We start from the raw sequence: 12,109 nt of genomic DNA on the forward strand, positions 1-12,109 counted from the left end.
AGACATTTGTCACTATTATTTTAATAGTAAATCACATATTGGGTTCAAACTACCTGAATGGCTTTTTAAAATGTCATTAGTAAATATTTAACATTTGTGTGATTCTGATATCTCTTCCCTTGGTAGTTCTAGCTACAACATATTCTAGTAACTATGAAGGAGTTAAATTGTGTAAACAGGACATAGCATTTTATTTTAGCTCATTCCTTTTGGTGTTGGGGTCTCATATTTTAATTCCCATCTATTTCTGCAGTTGGATGGAGTGACTTACTATCATCAGTTAGTCAATACATGCTGACCATTAATAGTGTGCTAAATACTGTAATTCACTACTTGACTTTTTTAACTTTATAATCCCATTAAAGGTAGCAGCAATAATATTTTAGAAAATGTGACATGAATCATGACAGACCCAAAAAGGCAACTTTTCTACTCAGTTGTCATGGGATAAATCCCAGAGTAGCTTTTAAATTTAAGGAATTTCTTCTTAATTTCAGAAAATATTAGTCCAGAAGAAGAATATAAAATCGCCTGCCTTCTCATGGTCTTTGTGGCAGTCTCCTTGCCAACTTTAGCCAGTAACGTGATGTCTCAATATAGCCCTGCCATTGAAGGTACTATTTATTTGGTGGTGTTAAATTTTTGGTATTAATATTTTCTTGTTGAAATATTTTGATTATTAATCTTTTAAGTATTTTTTCTCAAATACTTGCTCTTTGGAGTAGCAAAATTGATTTATATTTTATTATCATATGCGTTCTGGTGGATGGATCTAACAGGTTGAACTGAATCTAAATCATGACAGAAACATGATTATAAATTTTTTAAATCATTTACCTTAATCTTTTTTTGAAACATGATGTATTAAAAATGAATATAATCCACTTGAAATTTTGAAGACTAGACATAGTCCTAGAACAGGGGTCGGCAACCTACTGCATGCATGCCAAACACAGCACGCGAGCCGATTCTGAGTGGCACGCAGCTCCCTGCCGCAGTCCCGGCCCCCAACCCCACTCAGCCCCCCGCCCTCCGCTCTCCCCTGTGGGGGCAGGAGGCAGAAGCTTGGTTCTGCGGCAGACAAGCTCCCCCCCCTCCCCTGCTTCTTCCCCCAGCCTGTGCTTTCCTGCCCTGCCTCCTCTCCTTCCCTGGCCAATCAGCTGATGGCCCTTGCGAGGGGGAGGGGGAAGAACGGCAGCGTGCGCACAGCTCCGTAGAGGAGGCAGAGAGAGGTAGGGACGGAGCCTGGGGGAAGGGGGTGGAACAGAGTATATCCCTTCCAGCCCCCTGCCGTGAGCCGCTCAGGGCAGGAGGCTGGGAGCACCCCCACGAGCCGAGCACCCCAGCCTTCTGCCCTGCACCCCCCCCCCCCGCACCCCCCACCCCAACACACACCCATCCCTCTGCCCTGCACCCCCACACACCCATCCTTCTGCCCTGCACCCCCATACTCCCAGCCCTCTGCCCTGAACCCCCCACACCCAACACACACCCAGCCTTCTGCCCTGCACCCCCACACAACCCCAGTCCCCTGCCCTGAACCTCCCCACCCCAACACACACCCAGCCCTCTGCCCTGCACCCCCACAGCCCCAGCCCTCTGCCCTGAACCCCCCCACACTCAGCCTTCTGCCCTGAACCCCCCATACCCACAGCCTTCTGCTCTGAACCCCACACACCCAGTCTTCTGCCCTGCACCCCCCACAGCCCTCTGCCCTGATCTCTGAACCCCCCCACACACACCCCAGCATTCTGCCCTGAACCCCCTCCCTCTGCCCTGACTCCTGAAATACCCCCATCCCTCCAGGTCTGGCGTCCCGGCTGCAGGCCCTGATCAGCCCTCTGCCGGCCTAGGTGAACAGAACCCCAGGCTGGCAGCGAGCTGAGCAGGCTGGTGGCATAAGATCAGCATTTTAATTTAATTTTAAATGACGCTTCTTAAACATTTTGAAAACCTTGTTTACTTTACATACAGTAGTTTAGTTATATAATATAGACTTATAGAAAGAGACCTTCTAAAAACATTAAAATGTATTACCGCCACGCGAAACCTTAAATTAGAGTGAATAAATGAAGACTTGGCACACCACTTCTGAAAGGTTGCCGACCCCTGTCCTAGAATATGCACTTTAGGAGTTAATGTCTAACTCGCACACAAAGCAGATGACCTAAAACATATTTTCCACTTTGATTAGTCTAAGAATTTATATGATTAGCATATGTGTTGTTTTAGTAACTGTTAATTTATTACTGCTACTTTGGATTTGTCCCCATTCTTATGACTTGATAGTTTAATATCTCAGCTACTAAGAATAAAATTATTTTTTTTTAAATCTAGAAGGAATGAATTGTAAGTAGAATCATCTTCTAAGGAATCTTTTGCTACTTTCCTTTCCTATTACAAGAAAAGATCTTTGCCTCAAGGAAATTCTTTGTTTGTAATCCACACAAAAAATGTTTAGCTCTTTCACACAAAACTAAGTTTAACAGAAAAGATTGTCAAAACTGCTCCAACACACATACAAATCACTTTTCAACAGGTCAGACTTTCCTTCAGTGCTGTGTACCATGGTCCAGATAGGACTATGTGGCGTCTGTGTCCATTCACTTGACCCACAGAGTTTTCTTTACTGGTCTTTACCAGAATCTGCCCTGTATCCTGCACAGGACAAAGCTTAATTAACATAGGACATCTAGCGTGTCAATCATTTCCTTCCCCAGCTTTCCCAGAATTAGTAGAAGCAGCAGGGGAAAGGCCAAATTTTCTTTGAATATCAAATTAAAGAAAACATAGTATGTAATAATTTAGATGCACAAGATCCTGTGTTTCAAATCTTTGAGTGCATAGCTGGCCACTTGTGCAGTACAACAATTACGTCTGCAGACTGATTGCAATTGCCATGTATTATTATGTATTATTATGTACACACGAATTTTTGTAGAAATTTATATTTCAAGCTTCTGTTTAATTCAACAATGTTAACTTCCTTGATGGGGACATATTTTCTTTAATCTTCAAGGTGTATAGGTATGTACTCTGTAACTTTTAGTTAGTAAGTGTAGAGTAATAGTCTGAGCTCTGCACATATATGCATCTTTTCTGGCATTATCTGTAATGAACAGAAATTAAGTGTAGCTAATGACAAATTTAAATGTGAGCATTTTACTTAGATGAATAGGGGGAACAATTCATAACCCTCAGAGCTATTGCATCAGGCTATCTGCAGATTTGGAAAGCCAGAAGTGCATTGCTTTCCATTTTGGGAGGCTTTTTTCAAAACCGGTAAGGGCTAGAAACTGTTTCCAGAGTAAATGTTCAGGGCACAGGGAGGAGAGAGGACCAGAAAGTGTGCTAAAAGAGAAGAGACAGACCAAGAACCAGAGAAGGGAACTGCGTCATAGTGACAGGCCTGACTCTCTCAGCTGCAGTCTAAGTCTTACTGCAGTGGAGTGGCTCATATATAGTTTTGAGAACTTCTCTTCAAGATGAACAGGACTTGTGTACATTTTGATAAATATATTGCATTAGAAAATAGCCTGTGTCACCAGTTTCTCTTCCAATGGCAATCTGACTCTTCCATTTAGCAGCTCTGAGAAGGAGTCAGGCAAAGGTGATGGCCCTAAGAGGAACCCTTTAAAGTGGGGAAAGCTGGAAGTGCATTACCTTTCCCAGACCCTTTAAGTGATCCTACCCAGAGCACAAAAAAAAATCTATATCCGGACTTGCCACTGACTGTACAAGATCAGAAGGATAAACACATTGAATTTGCTATAGGCTCAGGTGGATGCCTCAGTCTCGAGACTGAACAAAGAAGAGGTTTTATTTTTGTCGGGGGCAAATCTCCTTTACCTGGTGGACAAGCAATCCTTGAAGAGAGGGACTCTGTCTCCATGGCCTACCTTGGATATACAGGGCTTCCTTTTCTTGGGTGACTAATCTGAGTTAGTCAAAACTAAAAGCAGGACACTTTTAGATGGCTTTTGTCCCTTCTTTTATCACTTTTTCCCCTTCTGTGTTCTACAATCTTGAAGTGTAGCATCTGGCTTTGGATGTAAACTAGAGATTCAATCTCATTTGTGCTGTGCTCCTTTTAGTGTCGTTCAGCTTTGGCAAGATCCTGGATATGGCCCTCTAAAAAGTTATAGACTTGAACTAGCTTCAGTTCCCAAGCCAAGCAAAAGAGGGAAAATGTTATCGCAAAAATACAGACTTCAAGATATTCTAGTCATATCTGAGTGACTCCCATTTTGTTTATTCAAGACCATGGGTTCCTTCTATGTCTCCTGGCAGAGAGCCAGACCCAAAGTAAGCTTCATATTTGCTCCTGCTAACAGAAGACTGAGATATTGACAGCCAAATTTCAAACTAATTGCCAGAGATTAATTTTTCCTTAAAACTTGAACAAGTCACCTGCTGACAGATGAACAGAGATCATTCATGCCAGTTTCACAGTCAGATTCTCCTTCCCTGTCTACCACAATGCCTCTTCACTTATTTCCCTCTAGTCAGAGAAGAAGCAATCTCTCTTGGTCTTGGCATGCAAACTGTTCACTCCAAAAGCTGTTACTAGTGTTCCCCCATCAGAGAATTATTGACAAAGTTTTAGAGGACAGGCTGTTTAACACCCTATCCTTGACTGGTCTCCTCTCCAGATGTGTGTAAAATCCAGATTGAGAATGGAGGTCCTTCCCCTGCTTTATTCAAGAGCTCTCCTTTGCTCCACAGCCACCACATGGAAAATGAATAATCCTGTGCTCATTGAACCTGAAAGACGCCTGTGTGTACATGCCCATATGCCCAGCTAGTTACAAAATCTTTCATTTTTGCAGAAACTTAAGTATTTTTCCAATACCTGGCTGTTACCTTCATTCCAAGAGTTTCTGGGATCTTTCCCAAGCATGGTGATAATCATAGCTCTTAGAGGGAGGGGATTTGAATTTTTCATTACCTATATGATTTAATGTTCAATCCATATAATGTTTAAACACTGAAATCATCTCACCTTGTGATTTTTAATGATCCTTACAATGGCAGCATAAGGTGAGCCTTTGTTGTAATAAATGTCTGTTATTTTTAGTATGTTACATGCAGCTTACCTGCAATATCGAAGTAAAATAGAATAGTGTATTTCACTGTATTAATTCTAAACATGTTTCCTTTATAAGCTCTTTACTGAATGTGGCCCTGAGGTCCAAAGCACTCTCACAATTGCTAGCAGATTTCAAGTAGTTCACTGCAAAACCTTGACCCAGTTGCAGTTACGAATTATGTTCCTGTTGGCTAAAACATTCAAAGAATCATTTGGTTTTGAGAAGTGTTGCTAAAGTAATAACATGTCTGTTTTTGTTTAGGGCATTGCAACAACATACATTGCCTGGCAAAAGCTATCAACCAGATTGCTGCAGCTTTATTTACCATCCACAAGGGAAGCATTGAAGACCGTCTTAAAGAATTTTTGGCTGTATGTACAATTTGATAACAGAGTTGATTGCTACAAAAATCAGACTAAAAAACCAAAACAAAACCCTAAACCTTTGTTGCAACTCAGACTTACCTTTTAGATGTACAATGATCACTATTAAAATCTTTAACATTTTGCCTTTGCAAACAGATATTAGTGTGGTGTTCCCCATGCATAGAACAGAGTGCTACAGTAATCTTCATTGTAATAACATGTATAAAGATTTTAATAGAAGTGACTCCAATTGATCTGCAATATCTTTTTGCTTCTTACGTAACTGTACTTTGTTTAGTATTGGTAGTTATTTTCCCTTTAGTCTTAAGCTAAAGAGAAGAAGGCTAAATTATCCACAGTAGTGTTTTCATAGTTTTCATTTTTGTTTGGAGAAAATCAGATATGGGAACACAATCAGTTGGTTAATCATTAGAGCTGGGTGAAATTTTTCAGGTGAATGGTTTATTCACCGAAAAATGCCGTTTCAGTGTATCTGAAACCATTTGCTAATTCAACCCAATAGTTCTGGCCGGAAAAAAGTTTTTCAGAGTCAGAAGAGTGAGTGTGTGCGTGCACCCTGCCACCCCCCAACCCCCCATAATTAACTTTAGTCATGTGCGTAGGCACTGGGATGTGGGAGACCCTGGTTTGAATCTCCACTCTGGAGCAGGGACTTGAAATCAGATTTCCCGCCTCCCAAGTGAGCATCCTAACTACCATGCTATAAGCTAATCATCTTTTTGCCTGATTCAGAGGAGGGGTTTGAATCTACATCTCTTACTTCCCAGGTGAGTGCCTTAATAACTAGGCTATAGAATCATCATCACACTTTTTGGCCAATGATTGCTTAAAAATTTGTACAAAGTGGAACAGTTTCAACAGGAGAGATTGAGAGTAACTTGCTCTAGAATAGCCTATAGCTTGAGGGAGAGACTTAGCTTCAAGTCTGTGCTCTAGAGTGGGGATTCAAACCTGGGAGTTCCACATCCTGGGCAAAGGCTGTAACCTCTGGGCCAAAGGTTATAAAGGGACTCAGTCGTACATGGGTGTATGTTTACTGACCCTGAAATGGACTTTTCCAATTTGCTGACTTTTTTTGCTGGCCAAACCAAAAAATCAGTTATTTACCCAGCTTTCTTAGTCATAAGTATTTCTTGAAGATCTAACCTTTTTATTAAACTTTGTGTCAAGAGTAGATAGTTGTACTTTATTCTTAGGAAGTTAATCTCTGATTTAGTGGTCTACAGATACTTTCAAAATTCAGATTGAAAATGTAATTATAAGGAGCTATCTATTTTACTCTCATTTATATTTAAACTTGTTATAAATTGTCTTAATTTTGATACACAGAATGCAAATGAATAGTACAGTTTTAGATGTGTATAGATTAAATGTGTGATATTACAAGAGGTGGTTAAACATCGGTCAGTTGATATGCTATTACATGAAAGTTAAACTTGAACCTGAAACTCATGTAGCATTTTTGTAGTGTGTGTGTGTGTGTGTGTATATATATATATATACTGTAATTACACACGTGTGTGTGTGTGTATATATATATTAAAAATAGAGTACATGATCTTCTAGATTGTAATGCAAGATTGGAAACAGAGTTAAGTATAGTGTATGTGAAATCAATGTTTATATCCTTATGAAGCTCTACGAGATTTTCCACAAGATATATTATACTTCCAGTTTATTATATGTTAGTCTGTCATAACAAGTAACCTTAGCTGACTTGGTGTATCTTTTGGATTGTACTTTTGACGTTGAAGTTCTGTTTGTGCAGTAACCATTAGGTGGAGTATAGGGCTCTAGAGAGCCAAGAAAACTTGTGTAAGAGAATTAGTGTTGTCCTCAGGGTGAATTGGAGATCCAGGTCTTATCTGTGATATGTAATGTTTTCGGTTAGTATATCTAGATTAATCCAAAACAACCTGACTCGCCATCATGCTCAAAAATCTGTCTCCAACATTTATCTGCTTTAGGATCAGATCTTTGTAACTTGTCAAATACATAAATCTGTGGTTTATGGTTTGGGGATTTTTTTGGTATGAGTTTTAGCATACTTCATTGTGTTTTTAAAATAGAAATTCATCTTAAAAATTGGCTCTCAGTACTTCAGAGGTACATAAGGTTAAAATGACAAACTGCCAAGTAGATAGTCTGATCTAAATTTTGAAAAATAGCCAGTGATTTTGAGTGCCTTTGTTTTTGGATGACCAACTTTAAGAAATGTGGTCAGAAATGACAGCCTTACTTGGGCATATTAAACATATTTTTGTGTGAATTTGGGGAGGCGGGAATCTGTCTTTATCTTTAACAGTTAGAGAGGTATAGTGAGCAGTACTTTTTGCAAAAAAAAATTCTCACTTCTGGGAATGCATTGTTACTTTGTGGAAGAAAGAAAGCATCTTAACCCATTGACCTCATGAGTTGATATTGTCTGCCGCAGCTGCTGGTAGCAAAAGATTAAAAGAAAAATGGTCATGTCAAGTTGTATATGCTTGACAAGCAAAGGAAACCAGTGAAGTTTCATGTGATATAAAAACATTTTTCCTGCAAGAATTTAATTTTTGATCATGTGATCTAGAAGGTACACCTGTTTTCTTTGACTGCTCAGACTGTAATTACAGTAGTGTAGTCACTGACCTTATTTTATTCAACTTGGTGTCTTCCAAATTCTTATCTTTAAAGAATTTTTTTTTCAGGATTAGCCTGAGAAGGCCTGGAGCTCAAGAAAATATACTGTGGGAAATAATTATCTTCTGATAAAGGAATGTACTAGATAACCTAATTGCTCTTACCAATTGAAATTAAATATGGGAATGTTCTAAAAGATTTTTTGAAATGTGAATACTATCACCTTAGACTAAAAGTAGACTCTTTTTTTTTTTCTTTTAGCAAATGTATTAACCTCTTTTTTTGTAAGGGATGGTGATTCAGTCTTCAAGAATATTTTAAAGTGAAAATTCCCAACTCAGAAACTTAGATTTGTGAGCAGGTATTAGACATGGGGCTGCTGCTTCATTGCCATGTACTATATCTTGAAAATTCTGCTTCTGGAAGTTGAACGAATTTTATTTCTTCTTTGTATATTCTGCAGTTCATGAAAATAAAATTAACAGTTCATTTGATCAAAATATTTTATTGAAGTCTGTGACCCTGATCCTGCAAAGACTTAAGCAGGTGCTTTCATTTTTGCTGTATCTGGGCCTTTTATCACTGAAACAAGTAGTTTGGTTTGCCTACACTTTAACCGGCAATTGTCATAAAATAATAATGTATGCATTTGTTTAATTATATGTAGTATTGGAATTTGAGCATTTGTTTTTTTTTCTCTCCACCACATCATGACCCGGATATGGAATGATAAATTTTAAAAAAAATTATTTGTATTGATTATGCAAGAAGAGTATATAAACTTGCATACATATTGGAAGGAAAAAATTGGTCAGTGACAAAACTGCTGACTTTGTGAAAGCCAGGATTTCACCCAGAAATTCTGTGCAATAACCTTGTTTTTTCTCCCCTCAAATATACATGTCAAACACTGCTAATCAGAAACTCCTTCGATTTGTACAAAAAATGCCCATGCCTAGCAGAGCAAAACACAATATGCAGAAAGCATGCTTGTAATGTAGTCATGGTATTTCCTTTCCATTATGTATTATTTTGTACTAATAACTACACTGGTTAGGGAGATTAGTTAAAAGAAACGTAACAAAAGTAGCAAAAACCGATCAACTTAAAATAGAGCACAAAAATGATATGATATTTTAAAATGTTTATCGTTTTTCAATAATTTTTTGTAGCTTGCATCATCTAGTCTACTGAAAATTGGTCAGGAGACAGACAAAACTACTACAAGGAACAGAGAATCTGTTTATTTACTGCTAGACATGGTAAGTTCTCATGCTCATTGTTATTCCTAACAACAAAGGCCTTTTTGACAGACACCCTTGCTATTGTAACTCATCAACCAATAGAAATACTTTTTGACATCATGACAATAGAATGACATTAAGAACTGAAGTTCTTTTGATTTTTTTTCTCCAGTCCCTCCCCACAAGTATTTTACTATTGAGTATTATCTTTCTCTGTGTTGCCTAGAAATGCCAGAAAAAGTTATAGCAGTATTCAAGTAACTTTCACAATTGATTAGTGGATACAGCTTTATATTGATGTCACATTAAATTAGTGCAAATTAAACAGTGAGGATAACCCATGAGACAGTCTGCTCTGAGCGTTTCTTTTAGTGCCACAAGTCTGTTTGAAATATTTGCAACTAGCTTTGAAAAGCTTTGTATCTGTTTGCTTAAACTTTGTACTTGAAAGGACTTTGTGGGATGAACATGCTGCAGTATTTACCTTTTCCCTTTTAAGCCTAAGAAATATAAATGCTGTTGTGGTGCAGGCTGATCAAATGGTGTAGATGGTTCTCATCAACTTGATACATTTTTGGTATTTTTCAGATTGTGCAGGAGTCTCCATTCCTGACAATGGATCTTTTGGAGTCTTGTTTCCCTTATGTCTTGCTGAGAAACGCATACCATGCTGTCTACAAACAAAGTGTCACATCCTCTGCATAAATATCTACTTACTAAAAACTTAGCACGCATCTATGTTGCCTCAGTTTTACCTGTAAACTGTGGAGCTCTTTTACTTTATGGCCTGACAAACAGTTTTGTGGATTATAAACTTTCTTCCATAAGGTTGTATTTCTGATCAGTGGTTTCTTAATATGGTTGTACTACAATATGAGCTTGATTGATTTTAGGTTGCACATTCATGGAAAATACTACTTTTTTTTTATTTTTAGAGTATCGGTTATCTCTAAAAGAAAAACACTACTTCTGCTATATGTTTTTGATATTTGATCATGCAAAACCATAATTGCTTGTTTATTTCCAAGAAGAAAAATGGATTTAGTGATTATTTTAGATAGTGTTCTAGTTTTCATCTGTGTGTAAATTATTTCATATAGGGAAAGTTATAATCTGTACCTATTGTTCTTATTGAAAACAAGAATTGGATGTGCATTTCTGTGAAGTAATTACAGCATTTCTACTTTCCTTTATTTTGAAACATTCACTAAACTAAGTACTATGACACTATATAACATTAAAAATGTTATAGGACTGCTTATCCTTAGACAGCAATCCTCTCCCGATATTCTTAAACAACAGCAAGTGGTGTTGTTTGTATAAAGCAAAGTGGGAAAAATTTTTAGAGTAACTTCCATGGTGCCGTGTTGGCATTAACACTACCATTGTACCCTGCTGTATAATAAACATTCTTACACATTTATCAGATGTTGATAAAAAATGTTAGCCCTTAACCACTTTTTATATGTTTTAAATTTTTGAAATTCAAGTGTACCTTCCATAACTACAATAAACACTAGACTGTATTACATGTTGGTGAATTATTTTTAATGTAAAATTACAATTAAAATCTTAATGTATCCTAGCACATTACGTTTTAACACTGATCTTGTGCATTACTTTGCCATTCTCAATTGATTAAATATCAGCCCTTAATCCTTTCAAGTGAAGACTTTTTTTAATATTCAGCTTTGTGTAACGCTCTACAGTAGAGCAGATAACTTATAAAAACTTCAGAGGAATGAATTTTAAAAAACACATGAAACCTCAGTTGAATGCCACTGACCTTCAACTTTTCATTTTACAAGATACAACAAGAAAAATGTATCTCTAGTGCATACCAACACCAATTGCACCTATAAGGGAAAAAATGCCCTTCTAAAGAGTAAAAATTAAAATAATTGTAGAATCTGAGAGAATGCTGCTAAAACCATGACATCAAACATTACTGAACAAGACAGACATATAATAGATCTGTTTTTGTCAGTCATGAAGATTGGGATGCAGGATAGAGTTGGCTCATTTGGTTTGCCAGATGGTTTGCTTTTTGATCAGCACCTTAAAGGTTGTGGTTCTCAACAGCTCTGACTCTGGACATTGTGTAGGACCCTGTTCTTGGACGCAACTTATGTACACCCAGCTAACTTTTTCTGTGATCAAAGAGCTGTTGTGTGCTCATAGTTTATAATCCTTTTTTCTGTCCAAAAGAAAACAAGCCAGTGGGATGAAATAGAAATAATAAGGAAGTAGCACATTACATCCATATTAATTACTTATTCAATCTATTTTTAAAACTAGGGAAATAAAAATGTTGCTTTTTATATTGCTTATACAGTATCATAACGTAGATAAGTTAATTGGTTTATGAAGAAGTTAGATGGGAGATCTGATGCAGCTTATTAGTTCAGTACCCTAGTTTTAAGATGTCAAAATTCTGTTGTCTAATATTAATTAAAATAGCTCTTGATTGAAGTGCAGTATGTTTGTGGAAAAAGGGCTTCCAATTGACAACAGGTCCTGCATGTCTCGAGCTTTGCTGTCAAAATCTGCTAAGGAAGTAGCACAGCTGTCTATGGAGGGAAGAGGGGAAGCTTTGCATGTTTAATGGTTGCTTTGATGTTAATTAGCCAATTCTCTACTGGTCTTTTGGCAACTTATCTGTGTCTATGGTATTTTAAATCCTAACATTCACTGGTCCTGATTACTGCACATGTCTCTTCTCCAGTGTAACCAGAGGTAGCTGAATTTTACTGCCAGGAAATCATAC

General features: G+C 37.7%; 1 protein-coding gene across 5 annotated transcripts in view; it reads left to right on the top strand.

Moving 5' to 3' along the window:
• Positions 1 to 10,868, top strand: part of NCKAP1 (NCK associated protein 1) — a 105,093-nt gene extending 94,225 nt beyond the window's left edge. For all 5 annotated transcript variants that reach the window (XM_054043347.1, XM_054043348.1, XM_054043349.1 and 2 more), the window contains 4 exons: positions 498 to 614; positions 5,352 to 5,461; positions 9,271 to 9,360; positions 9,931 to 10,868. In XM_054043347.1, the coding sequence (XP_053899322.1) occupies positions 498 to 614; positions 5,352 to 5,461; positions 9,271 to 9,360; positions 9,931 to 10,047 (434 nt within the window). In that variant the 3' untranslated portion in view covers positions 10,048 to 10,868. The remainder of the gene's footprint in view (positions 1 to 497; positions 615 to 5,351; positions 5,462 to 9,270; positions 9,361 to 9,930) is intronic.
• The last annotated feature ends 1,241 nt before the right edge of the window (positions 10,869 to 12,109 follow it).

The sequence above is a fragment of the Malaclemys terrapin genome, chromosome 11 (genome assembly GCF_027887155.1).
Source record: "Malaclemys terrapin pileata isolate rMalTer1 chromosome 11, rMalTer1.hap1, whole genome shotgun sequence".
In the NCBI taxonomy this organism is placed as follows: Eukaryota; Metazoa; Chordata; order Testudines; family Emydidae; genus Malaclemys; species Malaclemys terrapin.